A 22,991-nucleotide genomic window follows, 5' to 3' on the forward strand; every position below is an offset into this window, starting at 1 on the left:
CGGGTGCAGCCACCGCCGTCGCCTCAGCCGCAGCAGCGCCGGGAGCCGCCGCCCGCTCGCCCTCCTCCTCCTCCTCCCGTCGCCCTCCTTCTCCTCCTCCTCCTCCCGTCGCCCTCCTCCTCCTTCTCCTCCTCCTCCTCCCGTCGCCCTCCTCCTTCTCCTCCTCCTCCTCCTCCCGTCGCCCTCCTCCTCCTCCTCCTCCCGTCACCGCCCTTCCTCCTCCTCCTTTCCTCCTCCTCCTCCTCCTCCTCCTCCCGGAGCCTGCAGCCTCCTTGCCCTTCCCCCGGCCCCGCGAAGATGGTGGACCGCGAGCAGCTGGTGCAGAAGGCCCGGCTGGCCGAGCAAGCCGAGCGATACGACGACATGGCGGCCGCCATGAAGAACGTGAGTCCCCTCCCGTGTCCGTCGCCAATCCTCCCTACCCCGTCGGGCCCGGGGGTGCGGGTCCGCGCTCCCCTCGCCCTTCCTGTGCCGCCCCCCTCGGTGGGTGGTGGGGCCCGGCCTGGGCTGGGGCGCGGAGGGCCGCGCCGCGGGGGTGTGCGGGCCCCGGCCCCTCGCCCTTACCGCCCCCACGCCGTCCCTCCGTGTGGCTCCGGTCCTTCTGCTGCCTCCGGCACCTCCCGCTGGGTCCCGCTCCCTTTGACTTTCCCCACCCAGGGACACACTCCTTTCTCCCGACCCCCATCCCCTGCCTCTAGCCCCCCACGCATCCTCTCCCCTTCCCTAGAGCCCCCACCCAGCCCCACGCATCCTTTCCCCTGCCCTAGAGCCCCCACCCAGTCCCACGCATCCCTCTCCTCTGCACTGGAGTCCCCCACGCATCGTCTCCCCTGCCCTAGAGCCCCCACGCATCGCCTCCCCTCCCTTGCTGCCCCCCACACATCCTCTCCCATGTTCTGCTGCCCCCGATTCTGCCCCACACACCCTCTCCCCTGCCCTAGAGCCCCCACCTTGCTCCCCGCATTGCCTCCCTGCCCCATCCCTTCTGTCCCCCCACATCGGACCCACCTGCCTGCCCCACGCATCCTCTGCTGTGCCCCCGTCCCCACCGCCGCTCCCCACCTTGCCATAGTGCAGGGGTCAGAGGAGCCAGCCCTGGGGGGGTCACACTGGCTCAGGGGACTGCCAAGCCCGGTGGGGTGAAGCTGTGGGGCACCCTGCGGGGTGGGGGGAGTGTGTGTTTGCGTGCACACCTCTCCCCGCTGCTGAGATATCCCCTCATTGCTCCCGTGCATCCTTTCTCGCGTGCGGTCGGCGAGGCTGGTGTGTGCTCGTGACCCCAAAGATCGGGAGCCCTTTCGCTGCCAAAGCTCTTATTTTTACTGCACTTGGTTGGAGATTTATGAATTGAGTCATGTTGTATTCATTTCACGCTCTTAAAATAAAGACTCTGCATATAGCAGGCTGATCTGATTTGTGACACTGAACGCTCCCCTTCAATACTGACATTTTGACAATATAAGAAGGGAAAAAAAAACATATCTCTGATCTGATCTTGCAAACAAAGCAATCGTGGGAGGCAGGATCAAGTCATTCCAGAAGATTCTGCATTTGTCATATTGCAGAGAGGCTAGACTGGGTGGAGGGAGGGAGGGGGTGCTTTAAAGGGGAAAACTGTTCTTTATGTTTGTCTTCTTAGTCAGGTCTGAACCTTTGCGAGGAGCTGGGGTGTCCTCCCTGGCTGATGAAAAGTGAATGCTGATCTAGGAATGTCGCAGTCTGCCGTGGGTGCAGCTCTGTTTGCCCATATTGCACCATTTTGTCAATAACCTTGCATTTATCAAACAGACAAAACTGTCACAGCCCGAGAACGGGGAGGGAGGAGATGTCTTATCAAGAAATGAAATATGGATAATCAGAACAAGATATTATCATATTAAACCAACCGGGCTATTCCTCTGCTGCACTATGGCTTTTATACCATTTTCTGATAACGGCATCTATTCATTTTAAAGCAAAGCCTGCTGTGTGAGCAGATCCTACAGCTCATTTCCTACGGATAATACAGCCGCTACGACAAAGCCAACAGGGATATGCCTGGGACGCACAGCCGTGTTGCAGTATTCCCACTGGGCGAATTTCCCTAGCCTGCTTACCCGGGCTCGGTGTTTAAACCAAAGGCATTGTTAGAGATTATATATATGTTTTCTTTCCTTTTAGTCCTTACTGGCCCTGGTGAAACAGTAACCCGGGCTAATGCCGCTTATCAGTTGCCGTGTAGTTTGGCCGTAAGAAAATGATTCACAGCGGGAGTGCTGACACCTCCCGCGACAGCAAACAAAAGGCAGAGCTTTGTTCTTCATTTCTGCACAATGCTGCCCAAACTCTGGCACGGTCGGTCCGGCAGTGATGGGCATGTCACGCTCGGTTATCCCTGTCACCGTCCTGTGTGCCACCCATCCCCCAGCTCGCGTTGTGCGGGAGGCTGATGACCTCGCACTCATTTCCGTAGCAACGCCTAGTGATGTCATATGCCATGGTCCAAGCTGCAATGCACCCAGGTGGTAGCAGAGAGCATGCGGGCTGCGTCTAGCTAAGGTGATGCAGAAGCATTCCCGTGGTTGTCGCCGTTTTGTCTCCTGCCCTCTAAAGCTGGCCGTCCGCTTGCTTCCTTAACACCGTGCTGAGAAATACCGGACAGCTTTCCTTGAAAGCCTGGTGGGGTAATGATGTGCATGAAAGAGGTGCATTTTCCTGCAGCTTGATCTCACCGTTGCGTTTCAGTGGTCGTCTCGCAGGTGGTGATGCGGCAGCGGGGCCCGTTGTTCAGCAAGCCTCAGCCCTGCCTGCTCGGGAGCCTGTGCTGAATGGTTATTTTAATGGTTTAAAATGCAAATGGTGTACTGGGGCTCTTACTGTCTGCTGATTCACCCAGTGCTGCATGCCACAGTGCTGGACTGGATCACAACAGTTTATTCCAAATTATATTATATATATAATAAGTTCTAGCTCCTTCCTTGTTGCAAGTGCCAGCTGCCAGTGCCCCTGATTGGTACGTGCAGTCGTGTTGCCACTGCAGGAGCAGGATTGCTCCTTCAGCCCCCAAATGTGCCAGGTTTACTGGGGAGTCTCAGTAAAACGCAGCAGGGGGTCCCCTCACCTACCGGAGGGAGCAGAAGGTGTTGCCGCACCCAGGAAAGGTGTGGGGATGGGCCCATCAGTCCAGGGTACGGCTGCATGACCTTGGTCATGTCCCTTGTCACCTCAGCCCTGTCTTGGGGTACAGTCAGCCCTATAATGTGTTGGAGAGCAGGAAAGCTCCCTGCTGGTCCCCAAGGTGGTGGCTGTGCCCACTGGTGAATGGGCAGGCCTTGGCCTTGGCCTTGCCATCCCAACTGATGCTGTGCCCAAGCAGCACCAGCGGTTTCCTTCCAAGCTCGCTGGGGCTTTGCTGCCCGCGGTGCCTGTGGTTGAAGCGAGCTGCCTTTCTGTCTGGTTCAGCTCCGTGAAGAGTTTACGGGCTGATCCACGCCAGGGCTGTGGATCGATATCCATTAGCTGGGGAGCCGCGTGGCTGCTGGAGGCTTTTTGGAGGAGGAGCCCTGCCAAGGCCCCGGCGGGTGCTGCCTGGGGAGCAGAGCACGTGTCTCCCCACAGACCTTTAGGGTGGGGGGGATGCGCAGATGAATAAGCAAGATGATTGCCCTAACTTTTACAGGAAATAAGTTGCCTAAAAAGGGTGGGAGGAGGATTATTACGTATCATGTAGGTACAGGACTGTATGGCAGAGTCCTTGAGCTCACCTGAAGGTCCTCAGTGAGGGGAACACTGGGCTAATTGACTTTGGGGACCCAACCTCTGCGGTGGGGCCGTGGCTGTGTCGTGTGTGAGGGCCATCAGCTGTGGTGGGGGTGGGTGTGGAGGGGTGAACATTGGTGAAAAGCAGGTGGCTGTTGCCCAAGCTTTAGACACAACTGGTTCTTGGTGCAGTAAATGGCCGTTGTTGGTGGAGGAGGAGAGCGAGCGTGGGGAGCTGCAGGCCTTCCCTGGCACGGGACATGTGGGCTTCTGCCATGTTGCTTGCCAGCCTGGCAGGGTATCATCCTCCATGTCCAGTGACCAGGTTAGTGCGGATAGCAGGGCTTCACACAGATAGCAGGCTCGCCCTTGGAAAGTGGGGACTAACAGGAATTCCTTCTCTCTGGAGAGTCCCAGGGGAAGGGAGCAGGGATGATTAGCTGCTTTCTGCTTTGCAGTGTAGATGAGACAAAAGGGTGAGGTGGAAAGGCTTCTCCAGGAGGAGTGCTGGGCCGGCCATCTGTGATGGTAGGAAGGGAGCAAGGAGTGCGAGCTGCTGTAGTAGCACTTCCCAGGGGGGCTGGGGAAGGCTTTGGAGAAACCATTTCCAGTGCTGAGGTGGAGAGGGTATGTTGGCATCTGATGACTGCATCGATGCTCTTGCTGCTGCCCCTTGTGCAGGCGTCTTGAATGCTGCTCAGCCTGGAGGTGCCTCCTGGACCACTGCAGCATGGGACTGCGTGGCTGTGTGCTCCCCGACCTGCCCTTATACATAGAGGAGCAGTCCTCTCACCCTTTAGCAGCGAGGGCTCACTCAGACCCAAGTGATGGTGGGGGGGGGCTGAGACAGCGTGACTCACGAGCAAGGGAGCAGGGCTTCCTTCCCGGAGGTCTGTGAGGTCAGGGCAGGATGGCTGCTGTCAGGAGCTGCCATCCTCCCGTCCTTCTGACTTTGTAATGGTTCACGGTGTGGGCTGTTTCTGCGTGAATTGGCCTCAGGACCTCGTAGCGGTAGGCTGTCGCACATCTGTACTTAAGCCACGGACAGCTGACATGCCCTGTACGTGAGTACAGTGGGCACTGCACACATTAACTATATTAACTGGCGAGTCTTTAGCAGCTCAAGCTCTTAGAAATTCCCCTTTAAGCTCCTGGTAAGTCTTTATCTATGAGCTTTAGGAAAAGCCACTGATTTGTGAGACGGTGCTGGGTTTCTCTCAGTTGGCCAAGTGTGGATTTGATTAGAAGTAGCTCTTTTTGTACTAAATGGTAGTGATATTGAGACTGTGATGGGGAATATAGCTGTTGAATCCTCCGCAGATATCTGGGGTACATGGAAACAGCAAAGCTCTTGGGCAGGGGCTCTCCAAAAGCCCTTAGATATTTTGGGTTTAGCCAGTAGATCTTTTGGATGGTGGCTAGCCCTGAAATTGCAAAAAAGGTTGGTAGGATTTGTCTTGATTTTTTTTTTCTTTCTTCTTTTTTGTGCTGCTGCTTGTGGTTAAAGATGGCTGGCTCATGGGAGACTTTTTTTTTTAATTGGAACACCAAATAAGCTTCATAATCTATGGACAAGTTCTATCTGCCCCAGCTTTGTTCACCAGCTCATCCCAAGCTTGCTTTCTGGGGTAGACTCTTTGCACATCGGTGATGTGAACTTGGGCTTGCTAGAAGCTATAGGAACAGCAATTTAAGGGCGACCACAGAACTTCAGCTCCAAAAGCGTTTTCTGAATTGAGAACTCCTGCACCTCTGGAGCATATGCGCTCTGTTCTTGCCTTGTCTTATCTGAACTGGATGATGTCATTTGGCATCCTCCTAGCAGTCCTCATGAGTGTGCTGGATGGTGCTTGCAAGAGAAGTGAAGGCTATCCAGATAATTGTGTTGTATCCCTCTGCCTCCTCTGCTTCCTCCTGCTCGGTGATGGCTCGCACTACCTGGGATCTGGATTATGATCAGGGAGATGAGGAACATGCTTCTTCCTCACCTTCTGTTGCTGGTAGAAGGAAGATTTTCCTTAATTTGAGGATCCCCATCATATTTTTTTCCTTGGTCCCATCTCTTCTTCGCTGTGTATTACTGGATCACTTCATTTTAAGCTGTTTTCATTCTTGTGTCTGGGCCAGCAGCATTAGAAGTGGTCAGGAGCATGATCAGCTTGGCTTTCTGGGAAGGAATAAGTCTCAGTCTTGCAGAGTTTAAGATCAGGGAGGTGGAGTAAGAGCAACCTGCTGGTCTCCAGTAGGCCATGGGAAGGCCTGGGCTGGACCAGGGTTTTGTTCACAGGCTGGTGGGTGACCCCAAGCCCCTTTACAATCATAAGTATGAGGATTTTCAGAGGCTGATACTTCACTGCACCACTCCATACTGGGGTGTCACATGCTTGGAAGAAGCACAGTTAGGACTGAGATGGAGAAAGATGGTGTGCACAGGATGGTGCATAGATGGAGGACTCCAGCTGTACCAGCGAGCTGCTCTTCTGTCTCCTGCTGAAATGTTGGGATGGGATGGTTCATGCTGTTCAGGGTGGGTTTAAGTTGTGCTGATGAAAGGACTCTGCAAGGACAAAATGCACGTGGTGTGGGAGCTTTGTCAGCTTGTGTGGTGAGGAGCCTCTGGTATTGTTGTACTGGTGAGCAGTCACTTAACCTTGGATACAGCCTTCTGTCTGAAATCTCTGAAGAATTTGTGTTCCCCTGGGTTCAGTAAATGCTCTGGGACAACATGAGTGAGCACATGCCAGCCGGCCTGTCTGGGTGTTCTGGAACTGCAGATTTGGGTAGGGTGGGGCATTGAGCATGCAGATCTTCACACCACGGGGCGTCAGAAAAGATGAGATGTCCTTGTGATGTTTACCATTTTGACTGATGCATACCTGTAGTTAGGAATGGATCTACTAGCTGTGACTCTTGATACAAGAAGAAACATCTCTCAGGATGCAGCTGATGAAGCAGGGGCTGAGAGAGGAGCATGGTAGCCATGACTTTACATCTGGAGAAACCTCTGGATGGTGACACATCTGGCAGGATATAATGCACGAACTCTTCAACTGAACTCTTCAGCTTCTATTTTGAGCAGCTTCATGCCAAGTAAACTTGTACAAACGAATGCATAGAAAGTTGTGTGCAAGGGTACATATTTAGGAAAAATAAACAATCCAGGCTTTCGTGTGTCCAACTGCCAATGCTAGAGTAACCAGCTGCTTCTTGGGAGGTGGCTTTGTCTGAGTTCAGGCATGTCCTTGGACGCAGAACATTGCTGGACTCGTTGGTGCTGCTTCTCTCCCTTGGCAGAGGTGAGTAGCGTGTTGGGAGCTCAATACCAGTCTGGCAGGGAAGAGCAAAAAGGACTGTCGGACTAGTTCAGGCTAGAGCTAACTGCTCAGTGTATCCCAGCCAGACAGCAGGCTGTTCAGAGGCAGGAACAGAGGAAGAGAGGGTTGGAAAATGCCTACGGTCTGACCCGAGGGAGCCTTTCCTCAGTAGGTTTGGTGTCTGGGACTCTGCAGATCTGAAGCTGCTTTCTGCTTTTCTGCCCAGCTCTACCTCCTGACCTGTGACTGACAGTGAAACGTGAATGCATACTGGAATAACTGCATTACAAAGCACAGTGAAACATGATTTGCCTGACTTCCCAAGCATTTCTCCATTGACAATCCATTGACAGTGTGATAGGATACAATCATCATCTTCCACTTCACCGTGGCAAAGCTGTGATGGTGGACTCTGGTGTCTCTGGATAGCTGATGCACCCTTGACGCTTCCAGGTGTTCCTCTACACTTCAGTGCTCTGCAGCTCAAGATAGCTTGCTCCAAAACTAATGCTGTTACAAGTATTTTTGTGCTAACTGGTTTGGAGCCAGCTTAGATCTTCTTTGCTTTGCTGTCAGGGCATTCGTTATCTCTTTCTGGAAGGCTGAACGCCTTAAGCAAGTTCTGTTCTTTACTGGAACGAAAGGTAACTCACCTAACTTGTCCTTGGCTGAAGTCTCCCCCCCTCCTGTTAGATTCGCATGACTGCAAACAAATGGCAACTTCATGTCTGGAAAGCAAAGATTTCATGAAAACAGTAGCAAGTATTTACTCAATTTGATTCTGCAAGGGATAGTCACTGCTGGAAAGCCATGGCTTGGAAACCCATATTAGCAGCAACTGCTAAAATGAAGGGGAAGTAGCTGGGAATTTGTTGCCGTACTGGTGAAGATACAGTGGTTTTGTCTTTTGACCCCTGAAACCTTTGGCTTGGCTTCAGGATGCTGTTCAGATAAATAGCCATGGCTGGTTTCACGCTGGTGGTAGTTAGATAAAATGCTCTGCCATGGCTGCCAGGCGCTGCCTGTGCTCCTGCTGGTGCAGCTTTTGGTCTTTGCAGATGGGGAAACTCTTCTTCCCCCTGGAGACAAAATGACTTTGTGGGAACCCAGCCCACGGCTCGCACAGTGCTGTCTGAACACATGGGTGGTGGAGGACGCTGCGAGGTGAGTGAGGCTGCGAGGGAGCACGGCGGCGCTCTCCTGCGCAGGACACGGGCGGTATACCGGCACTGCTGCGGTCCTTCCTGGTCTCTGCTTCTGCCTCCTCCCACCTTCCCCCCTCCAAAGCAGAGCAGGCTTTGAGCAGCTCTGGGAGTCTTCACCCATCTGCACTGGGTCTGCAGCAAGCAGCAAAGGGGAAGGGTACAGACCCATGGCCAGCTGGCTGTGGGGTTTGTGTAACTTGATGGTGCATCAGTTCCTCGGCTGGGCACAGCCAGTGCTGTCATAGCCAGCTTTCTCTTGTGCGTTCCCCTGGCTGCCTGATCTAATGAGCAAAGGCCCTCCTCCCATCCTAAAATGAAGGAAAATGGTGACGAAAGGACTTTCATTCTGCTCTTTTTTTTTTCTTTTTTTTTTTAAATAAGAGGCCTGACTCTCCAGAGTCCAGATGTCAAGATGTTAGATTCCCACCCGTGGCTCTGGGAGGGGAGCCTGCCTCAGGGAGGAGCTCAGCAGCAGGGTGGCTTTGTCCAGCTTCTCCATGTGCACAATGATGGCGAGCCCGAGCTGCCGCATCTCTCCAGAGCCCTGAGAGCTGCTGGGGCTCGTGGAGCGCAGAGCTTGATGTTCACCCAGGAGTCTCACCCTGGCTGCGGTGATGGTTTGCTCAGTGGGGTCAGGAAACGCTCAGAAATGGTAAATTCTGGAAAACAGAACAGGAGTGATGAGGCAGCAATCCTCGGGCTGCAGGAAACAGTGATGCAAACAGTGATGCGACTGTCTCTCAAAAGCAATGCCTGTCTCAAAAGCAATGCCTTGGCGTAGCTGGCGAAACAAAAGCCTTTGTCTGCCTATTTAAATACAAATTTCCCTTAATCTCAGGTTTTTCTGTGTTAACTCAGATTTAGTCACATCTCAGAAGTGACCCAGCATATGCTCGGTTAGGTATTAAACAAACTTGGGTTTTGGCCCAAAACTAGTGATCTGGTGACCAGGGGCAGTGCATTAGTTAATAGCAGTAGGAGAGTAACTAGAGAACATGTCTCTGATGATGGCGTAAGATTCCCTTAAAGTGATCCCCAGGTTAGGGAGTAGAGTATTTAATGTTTTTCTTCTATAAAGGAGATGTTAGGATTGAGTTGGTCTATGCATGTTTGAGGCAGCTGTACTTGGATGAACACAGCTCTGCAGGGACTCAAAGTATGAAACATTCCTTAATTTTTGCAAATTCCTTCTGATCTTACTGGATGGGTTGCCTTGCTTGGGATGTATCTTTGCTTACGTATCAGGCAAAGCTACTTGGCATGCCAGTACACTTCTGATTCCTCTCTAAGATGGTTTCAGCAAGGCTCTAGGAAAATACCAGTGAGAAGTCTCAGCTTTGGTGTTAATGAGGCTGCTGCTGGACACATCGTTTGGACAGTTATGTTGCTCTGCAGCATAAAGTTTATTAATAGTAGTTGGAGAAGCTGTTGCTGTGCTGTATGCTAACAGATATGCTGGAGAACTGCTGTAGGAGATCTGCATTTGTAAAAGAATGATGCTTAGTATTCAGCACTGAATGAGAACTTGGGGAAGATTAACAGCCTTTGATTTACACCCAGCTGAGGAAGGCATTGGAGCTTTGCCTGTTTATGCTGTTGGGCTTTGTTACATGGCATGAATATTTTATTACCTTGAAGTTGTGAGCTTGGCTTCTTGCATTTGGTGGTGTCAAGATGTCGTGCCTGAGGGGCTCTGTCACCTGTGATGAACTGAGATCAAATCTGTGGTGGTAGTCCCTTGGGCTTCAGAAGAGGGCTGGGAGGAGATAGCTGAAGCCAGGCGAGGGTAGTTAGATCCACAGTCAGATCTAGAATAGTAAAGTGACCCTCCTCATAATTTAAAATTGGCTGCAGTGCTCCAGAAAGTTGCCAGAGCAAAAACTTGACTTTCTGTTCTGCAAGTTAATTTAAGAAATTAAGTAAAATTGTCTTTGCTTAGAGGTGTGTAAGATCAAGCCTGAAATCCCTGAAGCAGTGGGAGGGTAAAGTACATCTGGAGGGATAATCACCTTACTCACTGATGCGGAAATTAAACCTATCGTGGAGCTGGCATGCTGGAGTCCACCTGGGTGTTCTGGAAAGTCTCTTGCTTAGTCTGGTAAAACACGTTTCAGACACTGAAAGGAACTGCTGGTTCTGCAGACCAAAAGACCTAGACCTTGGGATTTTTTTTTTTTTGTATTTCCAGAACCTTGGCTTAATGTGTGACAATCAGACTTTCCCAAAGTTGGGGTAATGACATGAAGCAGTTAAAAACTTATGCGCTAGCTGCAGGGAGTTGTTTGCATGCTTGCAGCTTCTCCCATTTCATCCTGCTGGAGCAGCAGCTTGCCAGCTGCCGAGGCAGCAAGGACTCTGCCATGCAGGAGGAAGCCATGCAGGCAGCCAAGAATCGCCCAGTTCATCCTGCTCTGGCAGACCTGGGAGCCCGCTCGCTCAGCAGCCAGAACTTGCTCTTAACCTTTCCCGGGGTGTCCTGCCCATGGCACATTGTCTCTCCTCTCTCTTCTTGGCTCAACTGAGCAGAGGGTTTGGGTACAGCATAACACTGTCATTTTTTGTAGCCCCTGATTAAGGACAAGCGTCTCATGTTGGCCTGACACTTGAAGCTCCAGGGAGGATTTGATGATCTGGTGACAGGGTACTTATTGCCTGGCAGTGGGGCTGGGGGTGAGCAGGAAGGCACTAATATCTGAGCCAGATTAGTACTCTTAGAAGCTGTGAGGTAAGTCTTTAAGCAGCTAATGCTCCCAGCAGCACTAAACACCCTCCCCACGTGAAACTTGGTTCATTTATCTAGTGTGTCCCTGCTTACATGCTGGAGTCCCTGAAGTCTGTCTAGCTTGGTTTTGTTTTGGCATAAATTGGAGGGGGGAGGGGGGGGAAGTCTTCTCCTATGTTGACCAAGTCTTTAAGAGTGTAGAAATGACCAGTGGTCATCCCATGAATGGCTACTTCAGCTAAAAAGCCTTTGAGTGGATGGACTTTTCTGAAGAAGAATAATGCTTGAATGGAAAAAAAAAAAAAATCAGAAGTCTTTAAACTTGTACAGAAATGCTGTTAAGAAAAGAGCTGCAGTTGTTCTTCAAGAGCTTTTCAGTTTGCACCTGGAGAAGCTTAATGCAGCCCAGAAGAGCCTATCATCATTCTCCTTTTCCAAGGATCTACTCTGAGCTCCTAAAACTTTAGGCCTGGTCCCGGGGCACATCTGAGCTGCCATGGCAGCAGCCTGCTGTGGCACTGGTCTTCCATTCACTTGGCAGAAAGCTTGGAGAAAAGGCATATCAGCAGGGAACAGTCTGGATAATCCGAGGCAGGAGAGCTCCCAGGCTGTTGGGTGACAGAGCAGGGTGGTGATCTTGGGCTGCTGCTGAGGTGCTTGCAGAAATGCTAAAGTGGGTAGATGATGTTTGCCAGCCTGCCATGTCTTGGGGAAGGAATAGCTCGGCGTCCCTTCTGTTGCTTTGTAGTTAGCAGGCAAAGGTGCTGGTATCCCATCTGCCAGAGAAGGTGTGATGAGCCCTGAGTGACAGTCCTCTTAAACGCTGGGATGGATGTGGTTCGACTTGCTGCTTTCTCCATCTGGTGGCAGGAAGGCACTAGACCAACAGAGATTGATTATTTTTCCCAAGAGGTTTTTAATAGGTACGAGGCAGCTAGTGGCAGCAAGACAGTGAAACAAGTTGTCCTATGACAGGTTTTCATCTTGTTGGCTATTAATAGCCTGTCTTTCCATAAGGCTAACAAGAATCGGGGTGTTAATAAGGCAAGAAGAACTTGGGCATAATTCCTTAATGGCTCAAAAACCAGATACTAGCTATAGGAGCCGCTCCCTGCTACAAGGTTGTGGAATGGTAATTCAGAAATGGTTTGTAGCTCTACACTGATGCACCTGAAGAGCGAGCATACACAATGCTCGTGCTGGAAACTGGGGTTGTTCCTTCCAGGTGGTTATTGCAATGGGTCTGGGTTGCCCTCTGTCAACTCAGTCACCATGGCAGACTGCAAGGTCTAACAACGTGCCTGGAAGCCGTGGACAGAAGGCAGGCGCGTGTTCCCTTGTGCTTGCCTTATCTCCAAAGCTGCAGAAGAAGCTGGTGAGGCAAATCGATGACACCCAGGTGTTTGCAGCAGGAAAAACTTGAGCTGTTAGACCAAATGCTGGGACTGCAGCACTGCAGATAAGGGGTGGTACATGAAAAACTGCTACCGAATGCAGAACAGGAACAGCGCAGAGCTCTACTGATGTGACTGGCTATCTCGCCTTGGCTCCCCTATGACCTTTTACATGCAGGAATGACCCAAGTAGTTGAAACTTGCTTTTTCTCTAGCTGAAATCCATCAGAGCCAGACTGAAACTGAAGATCTGCAGACGCCAAGGACTTATCAAACCTGTGTGTAGTGAGATGAAATTCACTTTGGCTTAAGTAGTTGTTAAGCTACAGAGGCCAATGAAATAAATGAGCTCTTGATTTTCACATCTTCTTTCCAATTTGAAGACTTTGTCTTGGGTGGTTCAAAGTCACCTTAATAAAGGCTGCAGAGTGGGATGAAAGCTGCTGTTAACTGTAGGAGCATGCAGAAATCCTCATCAGTGTCTAGAGTGCCTAAGCTGCCCCTGAGATCCAGTTATGCTACAAGCAACAAACAATCTTACTTTGCAGACACTGGTCCTTGATGCACTTGGAGCAATTTGAAACGTAATGGCAGAACTACACCACGTGCCTTCAGCTGCTGTCCTGCGGTGAGAACCAGCCCCACCAGCTTAAAAAATGGGAACTAGTATATGATTATTCATACTGAAACAGTTAAAGGAGACAGCAGTGGGGAACTTAACTTTTGCCTGCATCCTGCTTGTGCTTTTCTGGTCTTCTCTGAGATGAAGGGCTTGACCTGCAGCTGAAAATCCTCCTAGCCACTCTGAGATAAAACACAAGCAGAGGGGACAGCACAGGAGATCAGCAAGGAGAGTAGTAGTTATGGTGTGACTTCCACTTTGGAAGTATGACATGGGGGGGAAGGCTAGAGTACAGGGGGAGAAAGACCCAAACCAGTGAAATCTGGTAAGATTTTAGATTTAGGTCTAATTTAACACACGCCTACTTTGTGTTGAAGTAGGACAGTGCTCAAGAAAAGCATCTTTCCGACTGCTGCGATGGTGCCAGGACAGCTTGCTCTGGAGCACGCAAGGAGAAGCTGTTCTTGACTAGGTCATGTGATATTTAGTCGTGACTGTAATCAAGCCACCAGGTAGTGGTGACAATTTAACAGCCTTGAGGGCAGCCATTTCTTCAGAAGCTAGACATAGAGTGAGAAGGGGACAGAAAAACCAGGCAGTCTCTCTGGCATGTCACTTCCAAAATGACAGCACTCGGGCTGGTGCTTGCAGGTAGGTGATGGGGTCCCACCACGAGACATCGGCTAGAGATGGGGGACGGGGGGGGGAAGGTGACATGGCTGCAGGTGGTCACGAACGTTTATCAGCTGCTTGAGCCTGAAGGTGTTGCATGCTGCTTACTCCCCTTGCCGGTGGCTTCAGACGAAGTAAGAATTTCAGTGGTGGGACTTCTGGCCATAATGTTGTTTCAAAAGCACATTTGCCTTTTAAAAGAAGAAACAGAAAAGGGGACCTTCAGGCCAGACCTGAGTGTGACTAACAAGCTGCATGTGAAGGAAAACAAGCCAATTGCTGGGGTTTCTGTTGAGAGATAACATACTTAATTGCATGGTACAGAAGCTGTAGATAGAACCAAGGAAACGCAAGTGCTGAGGAAGAGATGGCTATTGTGTATCCTGGTGGAAGAGGAGCTCTGGGTATGTTCAAAAGCTGTTCTCAGTGGACAGTTTGAGGTTTTATCTCTCTCTCCAGGAAAGCTTGACTCCTCTGTGGATGTCTAATGTCTTCAGGGACTCGGGATCTCTTCTAGGCAGTCAGAAAAGCAAAAGTCTTGAGGTTTATAATGTGGATTAAATGTCAAATATTGATGGTATTCCCCAGGGAAGAATCTCTGGGTCTGCTCAGCTTGCTACGCTGTATGCTTTAAGATAAGACATCGAAGCTAGGTAGGAATCATAAATGGGTGGGCACTTAGTTATAAAACTATATAAACTATATGTGTATAAGGATAAACAGGTGAGACTAAATCCTGTGATGGATGTGCAGCTACTGAAGGGTCCTCAGAAATTACTATTTCATGGTGTACTCAGAAATTATCACTTCAGACCTCCTGATGCAAGGTGAGAAGTGGAAGATAAGAGTCTTGTAAGCAAACTAACCAGCTGCTGGCTGGGAGCAGACCTCCCCTGTAGGTCTCAAAATCCTGCTAATAAGGATGCTTCTGGAAAGAAGGTGCAGTTGGACCAACCCTTGGGCTTTTGGAGAACATGAACCTTGACATTAGTGGCAGGTGAAGTTTTGTGTGCTCCCTGCCTTCTCCGCATGAGGCTGAACCTTCCCCTGGCCGCAATGTGATACTTGGGCATGCCGGGAGCCTGCCAGGTTTTGGACGTGGTGCTGAGTCAGAGCTCGCAGCTGTAGTAGAGAAATCAGTAGAACCTTCTCTGAAATAGTGCTGCCTCTGAGGAGCTTTGTTGCAAATCAGAGCGCTTTGATTTGTACAAACCTCAGGACTCTCAAGCAGTAGAAACCCTGAACTTCCAGCAGTTTTTGTCCAACGGGAACTGTTGGACTATCCCTGTGGCTTTAGGGCACTTGAGTCTTGGTGGTGCAGACACTGGTGCAGGAACTGGTGAGACTGGAACTTGGCAGTGTCCTCAAGCTTGGTGACACCTCCAAGCCAAAGCCTGCCAGTGTAGATTGCTCCATGCCAAGCCTGGTGTAGACCTGCACTCCCAGGCTAGGTGTCTTCTCCTCTGCTTCTGCCCTTAGGCAGGGCTTCTGCCGGCACAGGGCTGCCTGCAGTGTGCCAAGGGTCTGGCTCCTGGCACGTGTGTCACCTCCTCTGACAGGACATGGGGGAAGCTCTTGCAAGACCATTGCCTGCAGACTAGCAGGGAAACGAGAGGTGCCGCAGCTGAGGTCTGCTGCTCTGCGTCAATAAAGAGCCAGTCTTGTGGCTGGCCTTGCAGGCTGGACTTGTTTGGGGGGGAAGAAGCAGAAAGGAAGGTGAAAAAGGTCTCTTTTTTGTTTGTTTCTTTTTCCAGAATAGGTAAAAGACTTGCAACTATCAAGCTTCCAGCTGTGTGAGCATGTGGACTTGGCTGTTTATGCCACATGCAAGGCTTCACTCCATTTCAGGCACATGCATCTCCTGCCCCTCCCCGCCCCAATCTACAGGGGCACCAGGGTGAAACGAGGCTTAACAGTTACTGAGATTTGTGGTGCAAGTTCTGCCTCTCTCTGCTGTCAACAAGGGAAGTAAAACCCCAAAATGACTGAGCTTCCCAGAGAGCAGATAGACTTCCAGCCAGAGGCTGATGGCTTTGTGTTCCTGCCAAGCCCTCATAATGCCAAACTGAGATTTTTCTTGGGATATTTGAAGTCTCTTAACTCCATGTAACAGTGCTGGGAATGGCATCAGGTGACCTAATGCTAGGGTTGGTCTGTATGTGAGGGTCCTGCCCTTCTTAAGGGAGGTGAGACCCTTAAGGGGGAGGGTTCTGGTAATATTAATCTGGATGCTGGAAGCAAACATTAGCAAAAATTCTCCAAAAGGCTTGTAATGTGACCGCTGCAATCTGATCCAGGCCTGATGCAGGATATTGCCTTATAGATGTTACACCAGAGGCATTCAGTGCAATGCTATAAATGAAATATATCGGAGCTTGCTGTTTAGCCTCTGGCTTGATTGAGCTCCCTTTGTGTTGGTATCCTGCAGCGTAAAGAAAAATCAGCATTTGGTTGGCCAGCACAGGCTTACAGTGAAGGCACAAACCTGCACCGCTCGACAAGTGGCTGCAGCGGTTTCGGGGTGGTGCTCTGCTGGAGATGTTCCCCCGTACAGCGCTGTTGGCGGTGCCTGTGCAGTCCCGTGCTGGAGTGCAGAGTGCCTCAGGGCAGAGGGCACCAGCGCAGCCTTCGGCGAGCGGTGGGGCAGCAGGGTCTCAGCTGTAGTGCTGGGACATGGCAGGCAGTTCAAGAGACAGTGATAAAGGCAGTTTAACCTGGGATAGGTCTTTTCCACCTCCCAGTGACTCTGATTAAGGCAGCTGTCAGCTATCTAGTGTCCCGGGCATCTTGCATTTTCTTCCTGCTGGGAATGCAAGTGCCAAATGGTTTTCCTTTCTTCCTCTCTCGGCTCAGTTGCAAACTGAAATACTCGCAGGACTGCAGCTGCTTCCCTTCCCTCCTAGTGCCGAGAGATGTTGTCCCTGTCTCTGTCCATGTTACATCTTTGCCGTTTCTCTGCAGTGCTCTACCTTGCTGGGAGCCTGGGTACTGCTAGAAAGCAGTTACATGGTTAAAAAGGCTCCCTTTCTGCTTCGACAGGTTCCCTGCAAGCTCCCTGGAGGAATCTGCTTTCTCCACAGGTGTACCTTCCATCTGTCAGCGAGTTTGTTGAAAGGATTTTGACAGGCAACTTTCTTCTGTAATCCTTAATAGCTTCGAATTTAAGATGTTTATGGCAAAGCTAATCCTACGAAACTCCCTGTAGCTTTAATAAATCTGTCCGCCAGCAAGACTCTTCTGGTGAGAGGAGGTAAATCTACTTCTTTCTGCAGTGATAAATATCTGCAGACTCAGCTGTGGGGCAGCTTTAAAGTCACCTGCTTGGTCCACACTTAAAACTGGTATCTCTGCTCAGAGAGCATCTCACTAAAAGCAAGACATCATGTTGTTATCAGCCTTCATAACCAGTGTCAGAACAGAAAACTGTTGGAGCCAACGAGTCTCTTGTAGTGGGGCTGTCAACACTGGACTCTCCGTTTGCAGCTGGAAGGTAAGAGAGTAAGTCAGGCTGGGATTTCTGGATGTTTCTAGTCCTTACTCAAAGCAGGGCAACTTAGGTAGGACAAGACCCTGGGTAACCTGATCAAGTTTTGAATATCTCCAATAAATCCCTAAGCTCTAGGGCAGGGGGAGACCTTCATTGTGCTCCGGTATCTTTCAAAGATGTCTTTAACCTCACAGTATCTTTATGTTTGTGCAGGTGTCACTCAGAGGGGAGAATGGAGTCGTTTCAAAGTCGTGAAGTCCTGTAAAAATACAGACAACTAGAGACCTCTGAACTTAGAGCACAAGACAAACTGGAAGCAGCATATAAATGACTTGCCAGGGGTACTTTAGCACGTTGCAGTCGGGCTGCGTGCAGGGCTGAGCCTCTGGCCGGCCCCTCTGCGGGAAGCAAAACCCAGGGCTGTGGGGTTAAACAGCCACCGTGAGCCTGGGTGGGAGAGGTGGGATGTGCGTTAGTCTCCTGGCACCGGGAGCTGCCGATGGGCCGGGCATCGCACACCCTGCTTACCTTGGGGCGTGGAAATCAGGAGCTGCCTTGGCGTGCTGCCCCGTGCAACTTGTCCTGTATCGGTGGCGACTGCTGATAGTCCCAGGAGATTCTGCCCTCTAACGTGACACCCATTTCCCGAGTCCCTCAGCCATCTTTCACCCTTGCCACAGAAGGCAGTTGTGCCTGGTTTGCGCAGTCGGACCCTCTTCTGTCTGGAGATGGGCTGTTTGCTGGTTCCCCTGCCAGGCTGCAGAGCATCTTGTGGAGCAGCGCAGGTCCGCACAATAGCGGGAAGTGAGAGTGGAGGCTGTGCTTGCTGCCTCTGCCTTGAGGAGAGGGTCCAGATCAGAGACCAGAGCGCACTGCCTGCTGCGGGGAAGCTAAGGCTTAGCTCTAGCTTGGTTTTGGGAGAAGACATTAGCCAGACTGCAGCTGAACAGCTGGAAGGAGAGCTGCAGTAGAAGTGAATGTTGCTGGAATGAGCAGGTCAATATGGTGTAAGCAAGCGTGAGTCATTCCAGGCCACTCAAACGAGGTCTTGGACCATCCTACACCTTCCAGCAGGAGCCCTTGGCCTCCTGATCACCACCGTGATGTGGTTATCTAGGCCCAGAACAAACCTTGTCCTCACAAACGCTTGTGAAAACAACTCGGTATTTGCAGAAGCCTGCACATCCAAACCATTGCCTAATCCTGGTGAGAAGTGACCACCGAGAGGAGGCTTACAGATCCTGCCCTGCTGGTCCACTGCCCATGCAGCCGTACCCAGGGTGTGTATGTGGCGGGGTGGTGTGCCCCAGGGGATGGGGACAACAGCCATAGGCAGGCTCAGGGTGTCACCTGGCAGCTGTAACTACCCCAGCAGAGCGACTGTGAGGAGCAGCCTGGCTGACAGGGCGTCCTGGGCTGCTGCACCCGCTCCAAGGGCGCAGACCCCCACACATGGAGCACGGCAAGGGGGACATGAGCCCTTGCTGCTGCCCCGAAGGCAGGGTGGCTGGTGCGGCCATTGTCTGGCTGCCTCGCTCTTGCCAGAGGTGCTGCCTGCATGGCTTCAGCCAGCGATGGGGTCACGGGAGCTGGAATGAGATTATTGCAATATCAAGTGCGATGCTTCCCAGTAACTGAACCAGCCCAGGTGGCGTTGGGCAGCCCGCTTGTGAGGTGGATTTGTGCTTCGTCGTCTCCTTAATCCCTCTGTTGCTGCGGTGCGTGAGGCAGGTAGAAGTGATGCTGTGCATTAACGCTGTTATCCTCAATGAAGAAAATCCTGTGTGGGAAGAACACACTCTTACCATGTGAGCTTTTAAGTCCTTGTCTGCACAGATGCCTGCGGCAGCTGTAATTTTAACATCTAACGTATTCTTTAGGCATCTCAGAAGCATGCCCTGTGCTTACGGGAAACGGAAAAGATGAACACCCCGTAGCTGTGGTATTGTTAATCCGTGCGGCTGGCTCGTAACCCTGGACCATCTCCACCCTCTCGCTTTGACTGTCCCTCTTGCCTGCATCACGCAGTCTGACTCTCATCCCGCAGGTCAAAGGCATCTCTTTCCTAGAAGATTTTTCTCGTCCTGGAAAACGCTGATCTTCTAAGAGATGGAGAATACCTCAAATAAAACCCAGCCTGTCCCTTTTGCTGGGGGACTGGACCACGGCGTGATTTCCCAGCTGGCTCCCTCTGGGATGGGAGCAGATGCTGGATGACAGAGCAGGATTTTCCAAGCCAGCTGCCGTCTCCTGCTTCTCACTAGAGATGCACGGGAACACCCGAAGGTGTGATGGGAACATCAAGTGACTGGGGCTTAACCCGAGTGTCTCTCTTCTCTCTCCCTCTCTCAATACAGGTGACGGAGCTGAATGAGCCTCTGTCCAACGAAGAGAGGAACCTGTTGTCCGTTGCCTACAAAAACGTGGTGGGGGCACGGCGCTCCTCTTGGCGAGTTATCAGCAGCATTGAGCAGAAGACCTCTGCTGATGGAAATGAGAAGAAGATAGAAATGGTGCGGGCCTACCGTGAGAAGATCGAGAAGGAGTTGGAAGCGGTGTGCCAGGATGTGCTGAGCCTGCTGGACAACTACCTGATCAAGAACTGCAGCGAGACACAGTACGAGAGCAAAGTCTTCTACCTGAAGATGAAAGGGGACTATTACCGCTACCTGGCCGAAGTGGCCACTGGCGAGAAGAGGGCAACCGTGGTGGAGTCTTCGGAGAAAGCCTATAGCGAAGCCCATGAGATCAGCAAGGAGCACATGCAGCCAACCCACCCCATCCGGCTCGGTCTGGCGCTTAACTACTCGGTTTTCTACTACGAGATCCAGAACGCGCCGGAGCAGGCCTGCCACCTGGCCAAGACGGCCTTCGATGACGCCATTGCCGAGCTAGACACCCTCAACGAGGACTCCTACAAGGACTCAACGCTCATCATGCAGCTCCTCCGCGACAACCTAACGCTCTGGACGAGCGATCAGCAAGACGACGACGGTGGAGAAGGCAACAACTAGACCCCCCCGATGGACTGGCAGCCGCACGCTGATGCTAACTACTGCAGTCTTTATTTTTTTCCCACGAGTGGGGGGGGGTCAGGGGTGGGGGAGGGAAAGGGAGGGGACACCTTCCCAGGGAGGCCCCCCCACAACCTGTCTTTGATTGCCTCGTTGACATTTTTGCCAAAACACCACTAGTGGAAGTCAGGCTGGCTGTGCTGGTATGGAATAGCAGCCTCACTGGCATATGGACTGTTCTGTAGATTATTAATACAAGTGGAGCTGTCTTTAATTTAACTTTATCGCTAGAAATAAAAAGGTTTTAAGATGAATTTGCGTGGATGGAATGGCCCTCGTTTTTAAGGAAAGCAACGCAAAAAAAAAAAAAAAAAAGGGAGTTCTGTGGTTCCAGTAAGGCTTCATGCGTTTGTTGCTTCAGTCCAAGTGCCGTGTGTCCGTACCACGTCGCGGGGCGTCTCTCCGCAGCGCTCTGCCTGGCAGGGCGTAGCTTAAAATCCCCAAATTGAGAAGGAATTTAAAAAAATAAAACTACAGAATTTGAGGCTTGCAAAGCCCCAGGATTTAGGCCATCCAATCTTTTTTTTTTTTTTTTTTTTCCCTTTTGTTAAGATATTTATTAGGGTAGCTTACAGTATTAACACTAAATTGCGGTTTACAGTGTTTCTACATTACAGCCATATGACATCAAGCCTTTATTGTCTGTTTTTTCTTTTGCTAGTTCTTTTGGCTTGCCTTCCTGATCAGTCCTCGCCTGTGGACTGGCTTTAGCTATTCTGTGTCACCCAAGGCAAGAAGACCGCCCGCCCAAGGAACATCAAAGCTGCTCTAGTTTTTTGGTCAACAGCTTAACAGGTGCTTGGCTAGCGGCTGTTTCAACTATTTTAAGTCCACAGCAAAAGGTTTAAGAACTTAATTAGTCAAGGGGGAAGTGTTTAAACTTAAAATGCCACTTAAATAAAAAATAAAAAAAAAAAATTAAAAAAAAGAGCATTCAGGTCTGTATGTCATGTACTGTGTTTGGTATTTCAAAAGACCATCCTGATTTAAGGTGCCACAGCTGCTTCCTCAGGGATTGCACTGCCATTTCACTCTGCCTGACTTTCTCCCACTGTACCATGAGGTTTGTCAGCAGATCTCCGGCACCCAGGCTCCCTTGTTTGTCACCAGGGAAGCCAGGTGCGTTTTCCTTTCTCCTGGGGAAGCTTGTGGTGTAATGAGTGAACTTCAGGAGCTTAGAAACTAATTTGGTAGAGAAATCCTCAAGGGAAGAGCTACAATCATAGACATTTCTATCAACCATCGGGAGCCCAGGAACTTAGTTCTCTTCTTAGCAAAACCTTTTCCGAGTTTGTCTGATCTGGCTGGGGGTGGGAGACAGGGCATCTGAGTTGCTTAGCAGGTAATATTTACCCCATTTTGAATAAATTTTTAATTTTTATTTTTACATCATTGTTGGAAGTTCACTGCTGTTCTCTGGCTCACGGAGTGCTGTGCCACGTAGCTTTTCACCTAAAGCTGCGCAGTAAGGAAAAATCGCACTCGTGCGTTTTATTTTTATTTTTTAGGAAACAGGCTTTCATTGTCCCTTTCGAGAGTCAGTCCGCAAACAAACAGCGCGTCGTGGTGTTGCACACACGGTACAGCTGCTCCTGCTGTCGGGTCGCACGGGGAGACGTCGCTCCAGCTCCCTCCCCGCTGTCAAACGAAGCCGCTACCCCAACTCCTCGGGGAACGAGCGGAGCCGAGGCCGGTGCTCGGCCTCCAGATATTGCCCCGGTGATGCTGGCAAAGCTTTTTTTTTTTTTTTTTTGACCAGGATGCCTTCGCACACAGAGTCTTGCCCAGCCTCGCTCGCGGCGAGCGAGGAGGCGCGTCCGCCGGGTGCACGGTGTGCAGCATCCCGGGGCGAGATGCTTGTGGTGCCGGTACGTGCCGTGGACTGGAAAATCGCTTTAGGCTTCTTACCTTCCTTTGATTGACCCTTGTGTCCCGTGAGCAGTGTTGTCCCAGCTGTATAATTTGGAAGTGATTTACTGGAATTACAAAAACTATCTTTTTTTTTTTTTTTTTTTTTGGCTTTTGCTCTGGCTGCTTTAGGAAACTTAATGCAGGAGAGATGGCACAAGAGGGCTAAAAACAGAGTGGGGGTCAGGAACTTGATTTTTAAGCAGCTTGAATGGTTTCTTTCGTTTTTTAAGAGATGCACTTGCCTATGATACTGTCTCTCCAGTGAAATGATTACTGCTCCATTACTCTATTGATACAATATTGTGCATGCTAGTGTCGTATTTCTATACAGTAGCTTGAAATTTATTAACTTATACTGTAGATGTTATGTATTCCTATGACAAAATAGTCTTCAAAAATTTTTTAAAGTTTTTTAATTTATTTTTTTCTTTTGGGGGTAAAGTTTGCTCTACCAAATAGTGATCGTAACAAACTGATCTGTTATGGATGTTGCTATAGTGACATGCAATTATATATGATTTTGTTTTTAAAAAGGAAAAAAAAGCAAAAGAAAACACCAGTGTTAGCTTAATCTTAATGTCTGGTGTTCGTCATGGTGAAATTATAACTATTACAGTGTAGGAGAACAATGACTGTGTTCTTTGAATGAGCCTTTGTTTGTGCTTTTTGTCATGTTATGCAGTGAACTATTTTTAAGGTCTAATCAGTGATTATTTTTCCAACTCCGTGTTTCTGTAAGGAATTATTTCACACACGGACCATTCTTAGCAGTTTTTCCTCAGTGATGGAATATCATGAATGTGAGTCATTATGTAGCCGTCGTACATTGAGCAAATAAACTTACAGATCTGA

At 50.4% G+C, this 22,991-nt stretch overlaps 1 protein-coding gene across 1 annotated transcript; it reads left to right on the plus strand.

Moving 5' to 3' along the window:
• YWHAG (tyrosine 3-monooxygenase/tryptophan 5-monooxygenase activation protein gamma) lies at window positions 1-22,991 on the plus strand. Its single transcript, XM_074845801.1, has 2 exons — window positions 1-384; window positions 19,512-22,991. Exons 1-2 carry the CDS (start codon window positions 298-300, stop codon window positions 20,166-20,168), a joined length of 744 nt encoding a protein of 247 aa, XP_074701902.1. The 5' UTR covers window positions 1-297; the 3' UTR covers window positions 20,169-22,991.

Source organism: Strix aluco, chromosome 19 (genome assembly GCF_031877795.1).
Source record: "Strix aluco isolate bStrAlu1 chromosome 19, bStrAlu1.hap1, whole genome shotgun sequence".
Lineage (NCBI taxonomy): Eukaryota > Metazoa > Chordata > Aves > Strigiformes > Strigidae > Strix > Strix aluco.